The 23242-nt window shown below is 41.7% G+C and overlaps 3 protein-coding genes across 3 annotated transcripts in view; 2 read left to right on the top strand and 1 right to left on the bottom strand.

Annotated features, from left to right (window-relative positions):
- Positions 1 to 967: 967 nt before the first annotated feature.
- Positions 968 to 4690, top strand: ppa1a (inorganic pyrophosphatase 1a). The gene is made up of 11 exons (XM_035145996.2): positions 968 to 1383; positions 1798 to 1862; positions 2461 to 2514; positions 2682 to 2801; positions 2900 to 2986; positions 3070 to 3196; positions 3299 to 3426; positions 3637 to 3722; positions 3867 to 3936; positions 4327 to 4366; positions 4454 to 4690. Exons 1-11 carry the CDS (start codon positions 1323 to 1325, stop codon positions 4480 to 4482), a joined length of 867 nt encoding a protein of 288 aa, XP_035001887.1. The 5' UTR covers positions 968 to 1322; the 3' UTR covers positions 4483 to 4690.
- Positions 4691 to 5542: 852 nt separating this feature from the next.
- On the top strand, positions 5543 to 10412 carry sar1aa (secretion associated, Ras related GTPase 1Aa). The gene is made up of 7 exons (XM_035146615.2): positions 5543 to 5660; positions 6413 to 6487; positions 6847 to 6966; positions 7238 to 7303; positions 8309 to 8412; positions 8515 to 8646; positions 8746 to 10412. The coding sequence occupies exons 2-7, from the start codon at positions 6430 to 6432 to the stop codon at positions 8860 to 8862; spliced, it is 597 nt and encodes a 198-aa protein (XP_035002506.1). The 5' UTR covers positions 5543 to 5660; positions 6413 to 6429; the 3' UTR covers positions 8863 to 10412.
- Positions 10413 to 11350: 938 nt separating this feature from the next.
- Positions 11351 to 23242, bottom strand: part of LOC118101009 (testican-2) — a 37136-nt gene continuing 25244 nt past the window's right edge. The window contains exons 4-11 of the mRNA XM_035146606.2: positions 21230 to 21344; positions 17914 to 18022; positions 17271 to 17385; positions 16434 to 16553; positions 16106 to 16324; positions 15092 to 15154; positions 14350 to 14487; positions 11351 to 13765 (exon numbers count right to left, since the gene is read on the bottom strand). Of these exons, the coding sequence (XP_035002497.1) occupies positions 13617 to 13765; positions 14350 to 14487; positions 15092 to 15154; positions 16106 to 16324; positions 16434 to 16553; positions 17271 to 17385; positions 17914 to 18022; positions 21230 to 21344 (1028 nt within the window). The 3' untranslated portion in view covers positions 11351 to 13616. The remainder of the gene's footprint in view (positions 13766 to 14349; positions 14488 to 15091; positions 15155 to 16105; positions 16325 to 16433; positions 16554 to 17270; positions 17386 to 17913; positions 18023 to 21229; positions 21345 to 23242) is intronic.

Genomic DNA, 23242 nt, shown 5'->3' with positions numbered 1-23242 from the left:
CGCTCTTAAATCCTCCATCTGTGGTGCAGGCTGCAGATGACACAGACCGGTCCGTAGGTGAGTGATTAGAAGTATTTTTAGTTTGCAGACGTTCTATAAATAGCAGCACCGCAGAGTCGGGTTCACTGAAGCTAATGTTTGGGCTGATACCGTTCACAAGAAGAGGCTGGTGGCCATTATGATCATGAGATATCAGAAATTCACTAATGACTGGGAGGCATTTCTCTAATTACGCTAAATATTTATAAATTTCCACAAATAAGTAGCCTTTATATGATCATTTATTCTTGTTGTAACAAACTGCATATTTACAGACCATAACTATTAATGTGTTAATGAATAGAATAGAATAGTAAGTCATAATACAAGCGCTACTACTGGTTGATGCATAACATTTAAATGAATAGATTTGGTACAGAATAGCCCATTGCACACAATATATCACCGTTAGAACAATAGAGATATAAAACAATATAATCATAAATATTTGATCAAATCTGAAAAAGTGTAAGTAATAAAAATAAATTGTAAGTATTAATTGTTCTCTTAGTCCGCCTTTGGTTGCTTGTTATGCTTCTACTTCTGGCCTAAATCTGCAAACAAATCTGTTAAATTAGTGTGTATTTGTTTTACTAGATTCTAAATTGTATGAATGTATTGCAGTTGGTACAGACCTATGTCTTCTTTTGATATAACAAATAATAAGACCGAAACAACAGCTCAAAATGAAAGATAACTAAACTGATTTATTTGGTTTCGGTGTTATTCAACAGGTCTTATAAAATGCCAATATTGAGCATCAAAAAAATAAGTTAAATGTTTTTTTAAATTCAGATTGTGTCTTAATGTATCTCATAAGTGTGTTATCAAATAGTTACAGTGACACTGTGGAGGCAAGAAGTCACGACACGGGCACAGCAGCTAATCCTGCTTCGTTAATCGGTTTACAGCTAACGCCAGTCAGCTCCATCTGTTTTGGTCTTAAAAGGAACTCTCCAGTGCCTCAGCTGCACTTCAGGGGAAATGGAGGAAAACAATCACTTAGCAGGCGCAGATTGTAGAAACCTTGATAAGTGGTACTCTGAGAAATTCTGAGCTACAGACGCCAATAGCTGATGTGAGGAGAATCCAGTGAGTGTAAAGAGAGCAGACAGAAACCAGATTGGCCTTCACACTCCTCATCCAGCAGCTCTCTAGCGTTTGGGTTTAATCACTGCGCATGTCTGCCCCTCTGGCTCAATGACTGCCTGTCACTCAGCTGCTTAGTCCTCCTGAAACAGTCCTCGAACCAACAGAGCGAGAGTTTGAAACCAACAACAGAGATGAGCTTCAGCACCGAGGAGAGGGGTCCGCCCAACACCCAGGACCACAGGGTGTTCTTCAGTAAGCAAGCCACTAACTATTACTTAGGAAAAAATCCCTTCGCACATAGTGTTATAGTTGCTTGAATAACATTGGAAAAAGAAAATTGTTGAATAACTCAAAATATACATCAATTGTGTTATACTAAAACTTGTTCACTTTAAATTGAACAAACATTAAGTTTAACATTTCTGTGACAAGAAATTATGGAGCTTTATAAAGGGATCACACAGTTTGTTTATCTCTGTTTTTAACCTATGTAAAATATGATTAGTAGTAGTAGTAGTAGTAGTAGGAGGAGAAGGAGGCAGAGTAATGGTAGTAGTAGTGGTAGTGGAAGTAGTAGTAGTAGTAGTAGTAGTAGTAGTAGGAGTAGCAGTAGTAATAATGACGTTTAAATGAATAAGAGCTGAAATGTCCATTCCCCTGACATAGAAAACTCTGAGGGTGAATACATCTCTCCGTTCCATGACATTCCCATCTACGCAAATGAAGCTGAGGTGAGCGTCATGTGTCTATTGAATGAAAAAGAGACACATTGGTTCCATCTAGGGTTTTCAATGCAAAGGTTACACATACAAGTACATCACGATAGATTATTGTTTGGCTTTTGGAGGCTGATGGGCAGAATGATGGAGTAAACTCTAGAGTCTGTTTCTCTTCAATGGTGGATGGATGTTTTTCCCTCAACACAACCTATAGGGGCCTCCTAGATGAACTTCAGTGAATCTACCTGTAAATACAACGGTTCACATCAGAGCCCATAATGTGCCTGTTGTGGGTCATATGTGAAAATAGTTTTGTCACGTTGGCAGTAAGTCAATTGTCCTGTTAAACTATCTCACTGCTAATAACTACAGGTTTTTATTGACAGTAGCGACTCCTTTCAGTATTGCTCAGGTTTGGGGTCGATACAAATTTAGTGCTGCAAATCACTGGTCTGTACGGTTATAAATATTAGTTCATCCCTCCATCATACTTATCATATCTTGGGGAGTGATGAAGTCGGAGCCAAGAAGTAAAACACTAAGTTTTTCCTGCAATAATCATTTCAAACATGAGTTGTCTGCCTGAAGTGTATTTATGATCATCTTGCAGGACATTTTTCACGCTGTTGTGGAGGTTCCAAGGTGGACTAATGCAAAGATGGAGGTATATACTGTTTATGTATTAATATATTTTGGCCAACTCATCATTTTTATTGCATGTTTTATCCTTCGTACATACCTTACAAAGTAACTAATAATCATAGATTAATAAGTCTGTACTGGCATTTCTCAGGTTTCCGTCAGTTTTTTATTTCTGCCTGCGTTTCTCAGATTGCCACCAAAGATCCACTGAACCCATTGAAACAAGACCTGAAGAAGGGGAACCTCCGTTACGTGGCCAACGTGTTTCCTCACAAAGGCTACATCTGGAATTATGGAGCTATTCCTCAGGCAGGTCCAACTCAAACTCAGATCTTTTTTTAGGTGACATCAAACTAAACTGTGCCTCTGCTCCATCCAACATCTCACTTTGCTTTCCCTGTCGACAGACGTGGGAAGACCCCAACCACGAGGACGGCGACACAGGATGCTGTGGAGACAATGATCCTATTGATATATGTGACATAGGAAATAAGGTACTGAAGTTATGGATATTGAGCTCACAGACAATAATTAAAGTGTTTGCAGGAAAACAAAAATACACATCTTTGATTCCTAGGTTTGCTCACAAGGAGAAATAATCAAAGTGAAGGTTTTGGGAACTCTGGCTTTGATCGACGAGGGTGAAACAGACTGGAAGGTCATTGTCATCAACACTGAGGACCCTGAAGCCGCCGATTTCAACAGTAGGAATTATCTATTGTATAGAGTTTTTTTTTCCCATGATGCCATTCATCACATTCCACTTAATTCTGTATTTAATCTGATCATTTCTTGATTGATCGCAGGTATCGATGATGTGAGAAAACTTAAGCCTGGATATCTGGAGGCAACAGTTGATTGGTTCAAGAGATATAAAGTCCCAGATGGGAAACCTGAAAACCAGTTTGCTTTCAATGGAGAGTTCAAGGACAGGGTAAAACTTTTTTACATTTAAATATACTGCATTGAAGTTTACAAATATTACATTTACATACATTTATATAAACCTTTTTTGAAGCGCAAATGGTATATAATGAGTTTTTTTTTACATTCCTTAATTTTGTCTGTTATATCTAAGCTTATACTTGAATTTTTACTGGCGTATTGATGGGATCCATGTAAGGAAATGTGTTGTGTCTTACAGGACTTCGCCATCAACACAGTGAAGAGCACCCATGAGTTCTGGAAGGCTCTAATCTCTAAGAAGACCAGTGCTGGCGACTTAAACTGGTGAGTTCCCAGTCAGAATATCCTCCATCGTGTAAACAGAGGACAGTAAATGTGACAAATGCTACAAGACATTGTGAAAATAAGCCTTTCTAGGTCCGTTACACTTTTAAAGTTGAAGTTACTTTCATTTCTTTCTTGTGTCAGCATGAACACCAGTGTCTCTGACAGTCCGTTCTGCTGCTCCGCTGGCGAGGCCGAGGCTGCGGTTAAATCTGTGAGTCTGTTTTATTTTCACATTCTTGTTAGTAGCCTCAAATTCTACAACCTTGATGTGAATGGACACGATAACCAGATAGGACCTCGGGAAACACCAGAGGATCATTATGGCGACAGAAAAATGCTGAAGGCCTTTTCCTCCAGGTGCTAGTTTATAGAGCATTCATTTAAAGGCTTTCACAAAATAGAAAACTGCCCCTAAGATATGTACAACACTTATTTTTCAGTAATTTCTTTTCTTTTATTTAAATAAACATGATAACAACAAATTTGGCATTCAGAATGAGTGTGATGGGCGAGCAGGGCAGCTTGATTTCCAACTATTATACCTACAACAGCATTTACTAAATTGAAAATAACACTTTAATGATTTTGCTAACTATCGCAGACGTGTGCTCCTGGAGGTGAAGACCCTGTTCCAAGTTCAGGTGGGTGTTCTGTGGATTTACTTGTTTTTTTGATGCCGCTCTGTGTTGTTACTCTATGAAAATCACACATGTCTGATCATTTTTCAGTTGACAAATGGTTCTACTATGAGAAGTAGGAAGGAAAACCCTGAGCAGAAACAGGAAGATGTGGCTTTTCTTGCCTCCTGTCGTCCTTCGCCTGATTTCGACTCGTCTGAGCAGCACATGAACTGGAAAGACTGGACGTCACATTTCACCTGCTTTTCTGTTCACACTGGTTGTTGTTGTTGTTAGACCATAATTTCAAGCTTGACAGATCACTATAATAAACCACAATGAAGCCCAGTCTATAGTGTATTGTATTGATTGAATTGCCACTATTACATATCATCATTATCATTCAGATGTGATGAGAGAATATTGATCTGAAGTGAATAACGCTTCATTTATGGAAATTACAAACAGAGAGAAATCAAGAAACACACAGTTGTTTCTAATAATCCTCCATATAGTCCAAACATTTTTTTTTTACCTATGCATGACGTCAATTCTGACTTGGTTGTGACATCACTAATCGCATGACATCATATGATTTGGAATAATCATCTGATCGATAAAAGCTTTAGGTTGTCCCTACATTGTCTGCAGAGATAACCCTAGCCCCTTACCCTAACCTTAACCATCCAAACTAAATGCTTAACCCTAACCTAAACCTAATTCTAACTCTAAAACCAAGTCTTAACCCTCAAACAGCCCTTTGAAGAAGTGAGAACCGGCTAAAATCAAAGTCAATTCAAAAGTCATGTCAGAGTCAACTTTATCGTCAATTCTGCCATAAGTACAGGACATAGACGGGATTAAAATGCTGTTTCTCTCTGCAAAAACTGAACATATAAGTACGCAACATAATAAGTACTCAAAACACGGTACACAGTATGACATAATAGTGCAAAAAAACTTCATGGGAAGTATTTTTCCACAGGATGTAGTAAATGGCAGTTAAAGACAGCAGCAGTTGTAGTATGATAGAAGCATTTACAGAAAAAAAAAGGTTAAATTACAATAAAAGGTGACGGGTGCATGTTTGCATTGAAAAGATTCAGTAACAGTTCTTGAAAATGGTCCTCACAAAGGGATAAGTACAAGAACACACACACACACTTTACAGGAGTGATTGTCTCTCATTTACCGCTTCTCGTCACCGGAGGGCGCTGCTGCGAGGAACAGGACGCAAATTAAGCCACGAAGAAGAGGGCCTCCCACAGACTGTATCCAAGGAGACCACGGACCTGACACCACAGCTCAGAGTCGAGAGGTGAGTTTAACAATATTCATAACAAACCACGAAGTGACAACCCGCTGTGACACGAACGTCTTTCAACGCAGAGCCGGCTCGTTGTCAAACGTTGACCTGACGCAGCGTCCGGCGCCGGGAAAGCACCGGAGCTCTTAACGGCAGCTAACATGCTAATGCTAACAGGAGCTGAATAACACGAACCCTGGTGAAATAAGATTAGAAACTGGAGACAATATGGCTGCAGACTCTGTTAGTGACGGACAGAAACGTGTCAGTGCTGGGGACTGTGAGTGTCTCTCTACTGCGCAGCTCGCAGCGAACACGAAGCTGTCGAGATCGAGGACAAAACCAAGACATTACTTTTAGCTACAGGCAGATGAGGACAAGAGTTTGGAGACACTGAAATTCATGGACATGGTGTTTTGGCCTAAAGGTGACAATATCACCTGCGACATCAGAGTTCTCTCCTAGATTAACAAGTTACATCAGGACGTTAAATCACCTCCATGATGTAAAGTAATGCAAATATTACTTTGCATTGCTGTAAATTGTATTTACATGTAGGAGCAAATATATTGAAAAGACAAAAGTATTCCCTCAAATGATTCTACACCTCTCAAACAATGTCAACAACTAATCGTCAACATAATAAGTTTCACAAAGATAGTAGTTGTGAGAGATATTGTTATATGTTGTTTTATTTTTATTATTTTTTCACAGAGCAGGATTCTGTGATAATAATCCGACACTTTCTGTTTTTTCTTTCTCAGGCAAAGCGAACAGCGAGATGTCGTTTTTGTTTGACTGGCTCTACAGGGGGTTTAGTAGCGTTTTACAGTTCTTAGGTAAGTTCAAAAATGACGTAACTATCATAGAAAAGTATTAAAATCCCAAACTTAAGAAATGCAGCAATCCAACCAGTTCACAAAGATAAATTATCATCATTTTAGCTGAAAGGAACCGGAACACAAAGGAACACAAACCGACTCTATAACCTTTAAATTTGCTGGTTTACTATGTTGAAAAGCCACACGTGTCTGGTCAGGGACAATGATTCATTGACTGTTTTCTAGATTATTGAATGAATCTTTCCACATAAGCAGTATTTAAATGTTGCATGTGGTCCAGGCAGTGTCATGAAGTAGTTACTGAAAAGCAATTTATAGTCATGAATTGGTGGTATAAGAAATATTTTCTCCCCCAGGTCTTTACAAGAAGAGTGGGAAGCTGGTGTTTCTGGGCCTGGACAACGCTGGTAAAACAACACTGCTGCACATGTTGAAAGATGATCGACTCGGTCAACACGTACCGACACTGCATCCGAGTAAGAGAAATTTGTACTGTAGATTGTGGTGAAACAAAAACAAAACAATCTACAGGTCTGTATTAGTGATGGCACCATCTGATCAGATCCTGAGGAACAGGTGTTTTCCTTCTTTGTACCTTAAGATCTTGAGCTGTTTCCTTTCCAGCGGTTCAGCCTTTTGCTAGTTTTCACATGTAATCGATTGTGCACACTCTTGTGACAATATCGTGTGAGTATTGTGTTGCTCAAACTATCACAGGCATAAAATGCAATTCCTTTCCCCCCAAAGCTTCTGAGGAGCTGACAATCGCTGGGATGACGTTTACCACGTTTGATCTGGGGGGACACGTACAAGGTGAGAGCTTTAATTTTCGCCTATAATGACACAGATAAAAGAAAAACACATCACAGATTTTGTTACTACATCTGTTGTCTGTTTTCTGTGAAAGCCTTTTAAATAAGTCATGTTCGATATTCTTTACCACTAGATGTCACACTAGCAGCATCCTCTCGGACCACAGCAATCACTTCATCACCCACAACCCACCACACATATTTTTCATATACGTTTACAGTTCTTGAAGCTGCCACTTGGTGTCTCTGTTTTACATGTGGCACCAAGTTGTGATGACATTGCAGGAGGATGCGAATCAACTAAGATGCAGCTACTAAACCTAAATGTTAGGGACAAGAGAACTCAAAGGCAGGATGTGCTGCTGAAGACATGCATGAAAAAAGAGAGTAGTAATCCACTAGAGTGTAAAATGAATGGATACGTGTTTTTAGGAATAATTATAACAGTATTTTAAATCGCATGGTAAAACAGTGAATTCACATTAATACTAAATTCACTTTTATGTCGCCAAGTCCAAATAGAGTCTCATAGAGGTACTTTCACTTGGAGTATGATGAGGCTATTACACGTTTGAGCGGATTCAATTATGGGGACGGATCCAGGAATGGTTTTGTCTCTTTCATTTACTGTGTGAGATTTTCCCAGGAAATAATTTATGGATCTTTATGGAGAGAATGAGTAGTTTCTCAGGGACTAATATCTATGTTTGTATGCAATTTGATGCACCTTGTTTGATTTTTAATGGGACTTTAGGGCCTTGGGGAGGTTTGGGCTCACTGACTGCCATTCATACAGTTTGGTGACTTGACATAATTCCCAACACAACTCCACCAAGCTTCAACCTGATTAAGTAAACCCGTGTGGGTATGTAGTTAGTTAGTTGTTTGTTCATTGTGCCACGACACAATAAAGACACAATTGATTTTTCTCCAGTTTCCATTTAAACAAGCTGAGAGTTTCATTCACTGCCACTAAGCTGCTGCTGATTCACCGTTTCTCCAACAGCACGGAGAGTGTGGAAGAACTACCTGCCCGCTATAAACGGAGTGGTGTTTCTCGTAGACTGCGCCGACCACGACAGACTCCAAGAATCCAAGACTGAACTCGACGTAAGATTAACAGTTACAAGCTGTTCCCGTCGAGCAGCACTGACGGTTGTCTGTTAACGCCGGATTTACAGTATGATGATTGCGCTGCTCTCGTACTTCCAGGCTCTGCTAGCGGATGAAACCATCAGCAATGTACCAATGTTGGTGTTGGGCAATAAAATCGACCGTCCGGAGGCCGTCAGCGAAGGAGGACTTCGAGGAGCTTTTGCTCTCGATGGTCAAGTCACAGGAAAGGTCGGCCACTTATCTTTATATTCTCAGAGATGACGTGATCCCTGCATGTGTGTGGGCAGATGTCCTGGTGTTGTCCTCATTTATCTTTGTCACCAACAGGGAAACGTGTCTTTGAAGGAGCTGAACATTCGACCGATGGAGATTTTCATGTGCAGCGTGTTAAAGAAACAAGGCTACGGCGAAGGCTTCCGATGGTTATCACAGTACATCGACTGACGTGCACGCCTGAGGAGGGATTCTCTCGACACGTTCGAACGACTTTGTCTCTTCGCCAACGTCGATCAAATCACATTATAAGGAGCAAATTCTTTTATTTAGCATTAATTCAGGGTTTAAAGGTTTCTATGCAAACTTTTAAAAGTGGTTCATGGTGAACTGTTAATGTGAGAGTCGTCCAGCTGCATGACAAGTTAATTAGATTACATCGTACGCGATTACATCACGTGTGCAGCCGTACACTGTGCAAGAATGTAGATAAATAGACATCAGTGTTGCATTAATTATTATTTAACTGCTTGAGTTAGAGTTTATTAAGAAGCGGAATGAAGATAAAGGTGGTAACTAGTTTATTATAGTTTATAGTTTAGATTTTAAAACAGTTAACTAGACAAACAGCTCATTTAAGTTAATTTGATCCAATGATTTGCAGCCACCGCCCTCAAAGAAAATGGCCACAGATGTTTGCTAATGTCTTCGGCGGGTTAGAACGGAGACATCCAACTTCTCACTGAGGCAAAATGACGCAAATCCCCTTAAGAGTCCAAAAAGCTGAGAAGACGACGTGACGTCCCACAGAGGCCGACACGATGAAGTAAACAGAGTCATGTTGAGCAGCCTGCTGATGAGTGTGTTGTGATTAATAAGTGGCTCACTCTCAGTGTCCCGGTGGAATTGGCTTGTTAATCTTGGCTCCGGCAGTTTAATTTCTCCCACGCGAAGGCAGCTAAGTTGAGGTGCGCTGGTCGGACTGAGAGCCGTCTTTTCTGAGGCTCATACAGACATTCTGTGACTTTCAGCAGCTTTACGGAGGCAGTAAATAAGAATGACCAACCTGTTCTGTTAGAACATACATAGTTCTGAGTCTGTTTATTAAAACCTTTTCATCCTTTCAATTAGTGTTAGCTAGTTCTGCAATAAAACACAGTGTCTCATACTGAGTGTTGGTTAGTGGATTAAAATCCAATTTGAAGCAGCAATATTTTAAATAAGAGACTGAAGTACAAGGCTAATTTATTTTTTATGATTAAGTCCTTTATTCCAGAGCAATATATGTAATGTAATGTAAATGTAATCAGCATGTAAGCTGTACAAGGTTGAAATCCTGCAGGTACAGATGCACTTTTTGACTATCTAAGAAGATATGAGAGTGCACTTTGCAAACCTGTAAATGAATATTCTTTAATAATTATGTTTGCTTTGAGTAAACATGCGGACGTGTTTACAATGATTTGTATGACTTTGTATCTTCGTTATTAAAAAGTTGGAAGTAGATAAGGAGGAAGAGAAGTGTGTGTGATCATTGTTTAATGTTCTCCTCCTGTAAATTATGTATAATACAGATGTAAATGTTTGTACTGTAAATACTCTGGCTGACCTCAGAAAGAACTGTTAGTTATTTATACCTATCAAGTTATATCAATTATTTGTTCAACTTTTTCAGCAATTACAGTATCTGTGCAAATGGTTTCAGCTTAAATGAGAACATCTAGAAGTAGTTTGCTCCATGAGATGAGATGTTGTAATAAAATCCACCTTTTATAGACTCATCTGGGTCTTTTGTTTATTGCAGTGGTTTACATGCAGTTTTTTAATGTGCTTATATCCTTAGTTCAGGCTAAACTACTGTATAAAGAAAGTGATACTAATGATAGTAGCACCAGTCAATAGTAGTAGGCCTGATAAGAATAATTTACTTGGAACTGTACAATTGTCAATTGTATTCATGTAAACTAGTAAAGATCCATTTATTGCAGGATTTATCCTCCGTCTCCCATGTTCCAGTGCTGCCTTCACATAGCAGTTGCTCAGTGGCTCAGTATTTGGCAGCCAACCCTGCTGTAATTTGTTCCTCCAGCATGAGGCGGCAGCTCGGCACCAAAATAACCTCAACAAACACTCGTATCTCATCTGAGAGGAAAGTCTGGAGCCTCCAACCTCCTCATTTCTATTCCACCGCCGTGATCGTAGCCGACGGTGAAATCATTTTTCGTTAACACCTTATTAAACACAATCACATGTAATTGCAGTCGTGGCTGTAAAAGCCTTCAGCAATCAGAGCTCCACATGCCAGGGGCAGGAGCCAAAGGTCACGAGGAAGTAGTTCTGTGCTGCGAAATATTAGTATTCGCTCACCCAGCTTATGCTTCATAAACAGATTACTCCACAGAACGTAGGATCAGTGAAAACAAGGCTGGTTCCTTTATGCTGAAAATCTGTTTTTAGCTCACAAGCTAAATTTAAAATATTGATCCTCGGCGGTGAAAGAGCTGCAGATGGTGATACATTTCCTCTCCGGAGCAAAGTGAGGAGCCTTTATCTCCCAGATTCATTCAGTTTCCCCACCTCAGCTCAGTGTTCCTTTCTTTAAGGAGGGAAATGGTGCGTGACTTCAGTGGCACAGCCGCCGCGAAAACCTAATTCCTCCCCCGGATGATAAATCTCAACCCTGAAACAGCAAGAAAAGATTCAAATCAACAACACAAGCTTGGCTCCCGGTGCCTTTATTAGTAAAGTGCTCAGCCTAGAAGTACATTCTTTATGTTACTAACATGCAATACTAAAAACAACCAAACGTCTGGCCCATCGATAGCATGAATGAAGACATGGCAACGATATTCTCATAGAAAGAAAAAAAAAATTACAATGTGAATTCAAGTATACACACAGAACTTCAAGTAATGCACACGTTGTTCTATTTTTTTAAGAAACACAAAATACAGATTTTCAAGTTGCGAATGAAACGTAGTTGTGCCACATTCTTTGACATGAGGAAGCAGAGGACAGTGATCTGTGGTTTTCAATAAAAGTAATCCGACTGGAAATATAGGTCCTGTGTAGCTGTGTGTGTGTGTGTGTCTGTGTGTGTGTCTGTGTGTGTGTGTGTGTGTCCATTAAATTCCCGAACGCATCAACGATTTAAAAACTGCTATGAGCTGTGGTGCACCTTTATCATAAAGGTAGCTTGAAACCATGGTAACCTGAAGTCCTCGCAGCTCACCTCACAGATAATTGGATCTATGTACAGAATCCGTTCAGAAATACACAACACGTCGCACTGAACGGATTTAAAGGAACATTTTGGAGAGACGGGCTCATTTGCCTGTTTGCTGAGAGTTAGAGGAGAAGATTGGTCGAGTAAATATGAAGCTGGATGATCAGCTGACTTAAACCTACAATAAGCAGGGGGGTTTTGGGGGAATACGGTGGCCATGAAGTGCAAACCCCAATGTGGAATAAAACAGCAAATGAGAAAACGCAAACTCAAATCACACAAAAAATTGAATTTCCTTCCAATTAAAAAGATGGGCAGTGCTTCTGTCCAATCAGCAACAAGCTTAGCTGACAGCAATTACCTTCCTTTTCCGTTAGAAGTTAATGTTGTTGTTGTGTTTTTCGCGAATTGCACTTCGGGGCCACCGTATTTTGGCCACTTGCAGAACAACAACTTGAACAGACAAAACACAAACGACATCATCACAGTTACTTATTTTACACACTGAGCAACTTTGGAGAAACATTAGCTCTTATTTAAAGGCGTGTATCTGTTCACCTGATGAATATAAATCACTCCCTTTTTTAGCTCTGGTTTTGGTCTCTACCGTCTCCTGAGAAAAATATCTGACTATTAACCTGCAAATGCTTGTTTCTGATCGTGTCTGAGGAGGTAGTGTCCAGCGCTGCGGAGGAAAAAAGATGCTAGTGCGACGTTAGCGTGCGTGAAGCCGTGAATCAAAGCAGCAGATTTACTTTGAAAGGATTTAAAAGGATTTAATTTGAAACTGTAGGTTTGTCTGGATGTCACATTGTTCCCATAGTGCCATTTAATGCACTGTAATTATGAAGATATAAGACTGGGAGCATTGGGAAAACTTTATATTACAACAACTGTGAGCACTTTTACAGGGGGTTATGTTCTGGAGTATTTCTTCCCCTGGACAGTCCATAATGTTTCATAAAAACTTTGCACTGTGGTTTTCATAGAGTCAACAAATAACATATAGGATGTTTTAGTCAGCAGCCCGGAGAGTAAAATCATTTTCGAGGATACACATATTTGTGTTTCTTCTGGACTGATACACACACACACACACACACACACAGTAAATCTTCCTGGCTGTCAACCAACACTGGAAGGTAACAGCTGGAATGAGCCCAGATGTGAAAGTGTATCGGCCAGACTCGGGCCAAAGATGTTTTATTTAACGTCAACTCTCAGTGCTAAGCTAAGCTTAGCTAACCTACCCGACACAAGTGTGGTATCGATCTCCTCCTCTAAGTCTCGGCAAGAAAGCAAACAAAGCTCCCAAAATGTCAAACTGTTCCTTTAAATCCTGATCTCTTGTCATTCCAGTGGGATGACAGCTCTAATACTCAAGCAATTGTTGACACAATACAAAATTACTGGTAATCTCTATATGCATAGATGGCGGTCGGACAAGATCTCTGATGGACTTTAGCTACCTATGGCGCAGTAGTCAGTGGGTCCTGCTTTTCAGGACGGCAAAACAAAAAGCTCTGTTGCTGAAAAAAACAGAGAAGAGAATGAAGCAATTACACTTATCTAAGACAAAAAAAACGGGTCATTATCTCATCACTGGACCTGCCCAGTAACACATCACATCCCAGCAGGATGATACATAACTCCATGCCTCCTCCGCAGTCCAATCCCAAAATCTTTTGCCGTAAAGGAGAGAGCCATCCCTGTAGATTTCCAGGCCCAGCAGCCGAGACTCTGCTCTCTGCTGACAGTCCTACCAGATGTATCCTCCGTCGTCAGCCTCGCCTTCCTCCTCCTCTTCCTCCTCCTCCGCCTCCTCGTTGGTGTCCTCCGCCTCCTTCTCCTCTTCATCCTCCCATCCCACCCCGCTCCCAAAATCTCCAGAGTATCCAGCCACTTCATCTGGAAAAAGGTAAATGTATTAAGAGCTGGAAAAAATGTGTTTTCTTGTAAAAACGTTAGATTATATATTTTGTCATATTACATCTATGTTTATATTTGGTATATCATTGTAATATGATACATTTGTGTATTTAATGTCTTTGGGTTTTGTTGACAAAACAAGAAATTTGAAGACTTTGACAACTTTTAATTGGCATTTTTCCAAATTATTGATGATTGATAGATTAATTGAAGATTTGAAGGAATAACTGATATATCACAATGATGATTAAGGGGAAAAAACAAAATGTTTGTGAACAGATGCAGCGATTGCTTCCCATCTGTACCTGCTAAAATAATATTTTAGTCTTAAAAACCTTTTAATAAAACAAGTGAAAAAAATCCGCCAATGAATAAAGAATATTACAACCTGTCAAACTCATGAGTATTTTCAAGAATCTGTCATTTGAATGATAGAATAATAACGCAGGTCAGTCACTGAACAAAAAGACTTCACAGAAAAAAAGATGAGTTCACAAGAAGAAGATTTTCTTGCAGCGCACACAGTGTGAGAAATGTCGGTTCGCCAAATGCGCCCCTCTTACCACAGTCGGGGTTGCCATGGATTCTGGTGCCCATCATCTCTCCACCGTGCTGGTCCACGCACCAGCACTCCCCTCGGCTCTGGTCACACTGCACTTTCTTGTAGTAGCCGTCCTCGTCGCAGCTGGGAATGTACATCCCTGCACACGCACACACATACAAGCACACACACATACACAGGACCAGTTAAACTTTACTGCTTTACTGCTTTGCTGTTATTTATGTGTATGGTTCCTTTTGCCCGGGGTCCCCATAGTCCCTTGAAACTCCCCTGGTCTCCAGAGATGTTTTAACACGACTCCGGCTTTGGAGCCTGTGCGGCGTCGTTGAGCTTGCTCGGTTGATACTGGAGCGTGGGGGGGTTTCTCAGGGAGCTATACAGGGGTGTTAGCCTTGCTCTTTCCCAAAGCCAGCGCTGCCCCCTAAGCCCCCTACCCCCCCAGCCTGATTAGGGCCTAATCCCAGCCATGAGCTTGTGATCTCTTTTAATGAGCAGCTCCTTCAGCTCCTTGCCTGCCGCTCCAGGGCGCCTTGTTACATAAGCACACCCGGAGACCCCAAGCGAATTGAGGGGGAGCGGGGCCAGCTGGATGGTGCCGCTCATGGCTCACCACTCGGCGTGAAAGGATCTGGAAGGGGGGGCAGTGGTGATTTCCCATCCAACAGGTCTGTCTGTGCAAGTCGAACAATCCTCAGTCAAACACTTGTTGAACTTTGGGCACAATGAGGGAAGAATGTGTTTACCCGGCTTCTTCTTGGCCGCCTCCTGAACCTGGATCCGCTCCAGCTCGGCGAGGCATGGCGGCTCTGTGAGAATCAGATAAAAAAAGAAAAATGTGATGACAGGCAATACTTAAGATGGGTCCCCCCCCCACCCTCAAACTTCATCTCAATCAATGCTCCTCATAATTACACTTTTTGCCTGTATTGATTTGTTTAAGAAGTCCTATATTTCATTCCCTCAGAGCCTGATCGATCGGGGAGAGCTTAGGTGAAAGAACATATGGATGTAGTCTGAGAATGACGAGGATATGAGCTGGACCTGAAGAACAAAGAGGAGACATATTGAGCTGCTGTGGAGAATTTCTGTTGTGTTTGCACAAAACTAGATGATTCATGGGGTGTTGTCAAGTCCCTGAGGCTTTGCTGTCGAGCCACAAAGGGAAAGGCCTTGTTTTAATTATTTCTTTACATTCAAAATGTGTCCAAATAATGATCATGTAACCACGGTTACTTAATACTTAATGGTGAAGTAGATACAACCAGCTAGTGATGGAGAATTGATGAGGAGGGGTCAGAGTCATCAATGGGATAATCAACGTGCAAATGAGGTTACTGCCAGAATATCCTGTATTTTAGAAAAGGTCAAATGGTGCAAATCGAGCACACGTGCACAGATAAAATAGCACCGGTTATATCAATAATTCAACATGTTGAAAAGGCTTCAGAAGAAGAGGACTTGGTTCGAGTAGTTTAACATTTTGGGAAATACACTTTCTCGATATTAAGCTGATCATTTAAGGGAAGTGCTGCTTCCCTGGTGTAATAAGAGTCAGAACAAAAGTCAGTAACTACACACCAGTCTTTTCATAACTGGTTTGCTCTGCCACTCAGCGCTGGTGAGGGATTAAACATTAAAGTCACGTCACTGCAAACCCTCTGTCTCCCTGTGATGTAACCTCGCTGTTATTTCACCCTTTTCTCGAGAACTTCACTCGAAATAGACTCCTCTCTCCCCCGGCTGCTTCTTCTACTCACTTTCTCTCCAGAAGCAGAGGCACCACTCCGCCGTGGAGACCTTCCCGTCTTTGTAGCTGTCGCAGGAGTTGAAGAAGGGTCGGATGCAGACCTCGTACTTGTCCAGGTTGATGGCAGCCAGCTCGGCCTGGTCCAGATACAGGTCGCTGTTGGTGTCCAGCCGGGAGAACATCCAGCCGATGGAGTCCTTGCAGCTGGCCACCAGGCTCTTGTCCAGCACTGCCAGACATAATTTTACTTTCTGTTTACACTACAGCTCTTTGCACGGACAATTGATTTGTATGTTGGGAGACAGCAGAGAATAAAAGCCGCTTTGAGAGTTTCTAACCTGAAGCGGTGCCAGCTCCGAGCTTGCCAGAGTTATTCCGCTTGGCGTTTCCGTGAAGGAGCTGGAACCAGTCTCTCAGGCGGTCGCCCAGGTCTGCCAGGTCCTGGCCGGTGCAGCTCTCTAAACGAACAAAAGAGGGAATCCCAACATTCAGAACCCTGGCAGACACTTAACAGCAATCTGTCTCACCTTCCCAAAAGTGCAGGCAGCCGCTCGGCACCGCTTCATATTGCTCTTACTACTGTAGCGTGAACGGAATAAAAGGGTGTGAAGCTGTTGAGGTTGTGTTTTCATGCTGCGATTTATAATTGTCTGATCTGCCAATTAAAGAAAACATTATTTTGCAATCAACCCCGCTGAAGCAAATTGCTGTTCTCCAATAAAAATCCCCTTTCAGTCTCAGGCTAAGCACTTATTCTGAGCTACAGATGAAAAACAGGGGTAACATTTCATCCTTTTGATCAATTGGCATTTTCACTTGCCAGAGAGCACAGACAATCAATAGTGTTTGGCTGCAGTGATAGATAGTGTACACTCTAAATAATTAATTACTACATGATTGAAAGAGCAGTTCAGCCACATGGGGGATATTTGGCTAACAGTAATCTCTAAAATTGGCGAGTATTGATCCCAAACATCAAGCATTGGGTTTAATAGTTGTCTCAATAAATCGGAGTCCCACCCTCTAGGGCGGCGTGCTGCGTGTGGCCCCCGGTGCATCATCATTTTTTTTTCTTTTGTGAAACCTTGACTCATGACAGTGATGCAGACAGGGAGGCGTGAATCCCCCCAAAATTGAGACGCATGAATCTAAGAAGGTGAAGAGAGGGAACTTGCCACGTTTGGTGTCAGCGCTCGTGACGGTAATGGAGGCTGTGGCGCAGGGGCAGAAACCGGCACACATGATGTTCACTTCTTTGCCTGTGAGGCAGGCCTGCTGCTCCAGCTTACACTGTCAGCAGAGAGAGAGAAAGGGAAGGGGGGGCACAGATGCAGTTAAAATATTTATGGGGGTGACCGCAGGAAAGAGAAATTCCTCATTCGGATGAGACACTACTGCACTTAGAGGGAGGCAGCAAGAATGAGCTGTCATTTTCCGCCGTCTACTCATGCAAGGTCAAAATTAAAAACTATACATAAATCAATAAAGGGTCCTGGCAGTGGCCGGCGTACAGTGATGCTGCTCAAGACAACGTCCGTCATTAATCACGCGGCCATGTTGAAATGGCGCTCCTGTCCTCCTGCGAGCTGTGATGAACTGCGCTGCCCACGCTGCGCCCACGTATATGTCAGCGTAGCAGGAAACAGCACTTGACTGGACTCCTCTCATTATTTAAAACGATGACACGGCCACTTTCCATTTCTTTTCAAGGTTTTACGGTGCCAGGAGCCGGCAATAAAGCAAAAGAAGAATTATCTGGGCTTTCAGGTCTAAGTGCCTTCAAAGAGAGATGCCGGGGCAGAGTCTTTCCTTTTTTACCTCAGAGGCGTAGTTGTGTCCGTCAGAGCCGCACACAGGTGAGGAGGCGGCCACAGGACAGGGCTTGCAGCTGCTTTCACCGGCCTCTGCATTCCCCGACTGTTTGACTCTGAACGTGAGAGGGAGGAGAAGGGAAGTTAACATGTCAGTTCATCAACATTACAAAAAGAAAACACTCTTATTTGACCTCTACCCCAGTGATATCTAGCATTACATACAGTACATGGATATCTGGCTCTGGGATTTGTGTTGCCCCCCCCAACTTTCCTTCACTAGTTTTGTCTTCCAGTGTTCCTCCAACACACACAGTTGATTTGGTGGACAGCCGTTGTAGTGAGCAGTGTCGACAGAGGCGTCCGTGGATTATCCAGAGTGACAGAAAACAGATGCCATTGACGGCATCTTCTGCTGCAGACTTAAACTTCACCGCTACCCAAACTATTCATGTCTCAATTCTTAAAAACGACAATAAACACAAGTTGTGCTGAGGTATTGAACATGCCTTCAGTTTTATTTAATACAGAGGGATCCAATTTTTGGGTAAAATCCAGCTCTTGTTCCCGTCATGTATTTACAAGATCGCGTATCATAGTGACGCACTTACAGAGAATTACCAAATAAATCTGTTTCTCCCTTCAGATTAACAGAGCTTCAGCAAATGTCAGCTCATTGTTTATCCGACAAACTCAGTGAAAGAGTAGAAGGTAGCCATTATGCAGAATTTAGAAGCTAACGAGGCGTTGGTGGGGACCAAAACCAGAGCCGAAAGAGAGAGGATAGTGGAAAAGATTGCTAGGTGACAAGAAACATGACACCAGATGAATGATAATGTAGCAGCGTTGCTAAGAAGGTTATAACGTTTGGATTCTGTAATCGCAAATGATTCATGTTGCAGCCGAAGAAGCCAGAAAGGCATTGAAAAAAAAAAGAACTAGATTGAAGTGAGAAAATATGTGTTGTCCTTTGTGAGAATGGCTCCTTTAATATCCACCAGCTTGCTGAGGTCAAACACAGTAACGGTTACAAATCTCCTCTAACAGGATGTTTTTTATTGCGACTCATTTGTATTGCTCTCCTGCAAACTGCAGCATCGCTACAACTACACCAGATACTCATAATCTCCCCGTTAATATTTGGACGACGGCGCTTCATAAAACGTCCCTCTGCTTGCTCTCCTCTCACACAGTGATTGACTCCACGTGCAGTGTGCACACGCATCAGGGCTCTCCGCAGCACAACTTCTGAGGCAGGCTACTTAACGATGCCGGGATGGTTTAGTGTGGTTGCGTTCGTGCTTATCACCCATTATTTCGACACAGTCCCTCTCATCTCTGGAGTGACTCTGTAAATGAAGCACTTTATTGAAAAAGATAAATGCCTGCCGCTGCCGATAGACTTTGCAGGTAGTAATAATTCACTCCATTAGTTCTTTTCAGGCGGCAACCCTGCTCATTTGTTTTGCAGTCAAAGTGGAATTGATGGCAATGAAGGGACAGATAAATGCTTTTTCACTGGGGTTCACTAGAGAAAGGCAAAGTGTTTTTGTCTCTGAAATTCTTATACAAACCCAGGTATTCAACTGTGTTAAAGAGTTTTCTGTATGATTTAAACCTCGCTCCTCTGCTTCTTGTGCCACTGATTAGTCTGTAAAATGGTTTCTAAAGCTCAACACTGACTGTTCAGCGACATATTATTTGCCACACAAGGGAAGTCAAGTACGTAGAACTCAGTGTTCATGTGGCGTGAGACGTACAATCACTGTTGCTAGGTGACGGCCAATAAAATAAAAACAAAAAATGTTTATTTTAAAAAGCTTTTGTGTTTTCTCTATTTCACTGTCATGTCAGGGTCAAAAAATGGCTTGATAATTAAAAGTATTCATAAAAACACTTAAAAGTTTCTTCAATGGGCAAGAACTTCTTTAAACATCGACACACAGTATATGTCAAAGTACTAGAACGGTCACCACAGAATGCTGTATTTTGAAATTAATATATTTTTACTCCGATGCCGACCTACACGTCTGAAATAAAGCTTAACTATCCAACTAACTTTAGAAGATGAAATGAAAACAGTAAGATAACTAGCGTCTCTGTGAGGCTGCACCACAGGCTCAATATAAAGATGGACGACATCACAGCTTCCCAAAAATGAAGCCAAATCATCTTGACCCGCCCCCTGGTGGCTGCAGTATAGATCATAAACCCCGCCTCTTTCAAGTTAGCAGACAGGGCTGTCACGTTTTATTCGAACATTTTATTCGTACGTGGAGGAAAACGTTTTTTATCCGAACTGTAGACACGTCCATCTTTATATACAAATGTTATAGCTGAGGAAAGTTTTGTACTGTGTGTTTCCAACGTAATAATCTGGTGCTGTTATGCTTTTGCAGATGTAAATTTTTATTCTAGCTCAACTGTGAGTTCACAATCCATGTAGCTTTAAATAATTAAACTAATCGTGCCTTCTTTCATTATTAATGCTGAGCCAAAGGAGTTCATGATACATCATGCATTAGTTCATGATGAGTCATGTATTAGTTGTGCATTAATTAAACATAAGGTATTTGCACTTGATATCAAGTGTTACCCCATAAAAACTGGCACATATCTTTACTGTTTCTGATTGAAGCAGCTGTAATCAACATATACAAAATACTTTTATGAGAAAATAAATGCCTGGTTTTTATTTCTGAATCACTAGTGAATAATTAATGTAAATATTAATGGAATGAAATACCACTAAACTGAAATATTTAACTCTGGAAACCGTTTGTATGCATTCAAGTGGTTTGAGTTCAAATCATATTGAAATTGATATGTTCGCTTTTCAAATAGAAATTTAGATAGAAAACGCAAAATTAAAAATGAATAATTAAAAATGTATTTTCAAATTGCTCAAATTCAATGGGCTATTTTTGGATCAGGTTAAAAAAAATCACGTTTCCTTATTGTCCTTGGTCCAATTCATACACTGGAATTAAAATATACGACCCAGATCTGACCGGGCCAAGTATTTCAGCGTTATAAAACAAGTATTCAATCGTTATAAAAGTTTAAATTTAGACATTCAGTTGACATATCTGATTATTTTGGAACCAAGTTGCCTCCATAACTGTCCACGTTCAGTTTCACCACCTTCCATCCACTCATTAGTCACTGCTGTGGGTGTGGGTGCTGCAGTGACTCTCTCTCTGTCTCTGAGTCGAATCAATACATCTCCACCCAGATGCTGACACGCAGCGAATCGGCTGTCGACACCATAACACATCGGATAACCACATCAACACGTCTCGGGGAAACCGGCCTCCACCAACCTGTGCTCGAGCTTCTTGCGATTGACACACATGGCCCTCTGGTAGCCCTGAGCGACGCACATCTTATGGCGGCTGCACTTCACATTCTGGCACGGGTCCTTGGTAATGTCCATGGCTGCGAACACAAAAACAACAACACTGAAAATCCAGAGGTGTCAAACACAGCTGAGGTGTTTTGTTTTCACCACCAGGGGAAAAAAACTCATCCTACGTTTGTTTTTTTTTATTCATCTTTTGACCAAAAAAAACAAAAGAAAGCCATTTTATGTGCTGTATGATCAAGTTTAAATGATCTTTCCTCTTCACGCGATTGTCTTTTTTGCCGAAGACGTATGCAATAAAGATCATGTAACCTGCGAAGAAAAATATTCTGGCAGTGTGCACAAATGAGCCCATTGATTTTATAGTCAGCACTGCTGAAAACATGGACGCCTAGCTGTCATTAGCGAGGCAACCCATCGTCAATAGCACCGCCTGCAGTCTCCGGCGGCTGTCTCTGATTGCGAGAGAAACCTGACAGCACTGACTGAGCGTCTCTTTCTCTCGGCCTGTCACATCTCACTTCCCCCACGTCAACTTATCACTATCTCTCCCCAGTTTGCCTTTTCTCTCGCTTTCTCTCACTCACACACACATGCTCCGTCTTTATCTCCCAGTTTCCCTTTCTTTCTCTCCTCTCCCCTCCTCTGCTTCCCTCCCTCCCTCCCTTCTTCCCTCTGCTGCATCTCTTTGGAGAGTTGAATGGTTCAATGCTAGCCTCTTTCTTTTTTCTTTTTTTTTCACTGATAGACTGAGATGGAAATAGCACTGTGTCCTTCACCCTCCCTGCTCTGTGGTCAATGCCGCCCGAAACTGGATGCCACGCTCGCCCGGCCCCATTCACCACCACCGTCGGAGACCGAGGCCTCGCAGACTCTCGGATAAATTTAAGAGTGAGTGGCAGGCGGCGGTCGGCGAGAGAAATTTAAGCAGTGAAACCCTGAGTCAGCTCCGAGCAGCTGCTTTGTAGTCGACACAGTCAACAGACGAGGTGGCTGCCAGCCAGATCCCTGGGAATCCAGCGACGAGGTGATACTTTGATGCTGCGGGAGGGAGGTAGGAGGGAACAGTGGACTTTCATGGAATCAGTGGATGACAAGGTAACTCTGAGGGATTCCAAAAATACTGGTAGGAGGCTCTGTGCCTGTGGAGCTTTTGTAGCATAAGAGAAGAAGACTAGGTATGAAACTAAGCTGTCGACTTGAGTTTACAAAGAGCCAAAGTACTGCAGCACTTCCCAGCTGGATTGAGTTCCAGGAGCCAGAGTTGCACAATGTACGATTTATTATAGAGGTAACGAATTTGTCCTTCAGGACAGCAGGTATCTCTTTGCCCCGTTTAAACAAGGTTCTGAAATATCTATAGACCAGTGTTTAGTTATGTAGTGTTGTTCGCAAAACTTGAGGGAAGTAAACTTGAGGAAGTATGCAATCTAGATATTATATGGATTTTTGCTGGGAAATGCTCACATTTGCCACCACATATACACACTAAGAAAACTAGAAATCAGCTTGATGGTAAATGGTGTACTATGACTATTGTGTGCAATGAAACAAAAAAACCCTGCTTTTTTACATCTTAATACTTTTTGAGCCACATTCGATGTGTGATGTTTTTTAGCTTAAACCTTTTCCATCAGTTCAGCCCTGCAATTATCAACTTTGACGTCATAAAGTAGATAAATGTGTCCTCTCTCACCTCACGTTGCAACGGGACTTTTAGTTTTTGAATAAATTGCTCAAAACTCTGAAACCACCATTTTCCCGGACAGCCACTGCCTGCAGAGCGGACTTACAAACAAATCCACCAAAAAAAGAAGAGCAGAGCAGCTTGTAACATGGGCACACAGATAACATCCGTGGGATCAAACAATGTATTTGAAGAGGCAACCTGCTGCTGCTGCTGCTGCTGCACAACTGCAAACGCTCATAAAAGAACATTTAGATGTCTGGAATGCTACGTGACTGAATCACA

This window comes from Hippoglossus stenolepis, chromosome 21 (assembly GCF_022539355.2).
Source record: "Hippoglossus stenolepis isolate QCI-W04-F060 chromosome 21, HSTE1.2, whole genome shotgun sequence".
Classification (NCBI taxonomy): domain Eukaryota; kingdom Metazoa; phylum Chordata; class Actinopteri; order Pleuronectiformes; family Pleuronectidae; genus Hippoglossus; species Hippoglossus stenolepis.
This window is presented reverse-complemented; position numbering and strand designations above follow the sequence as displayed.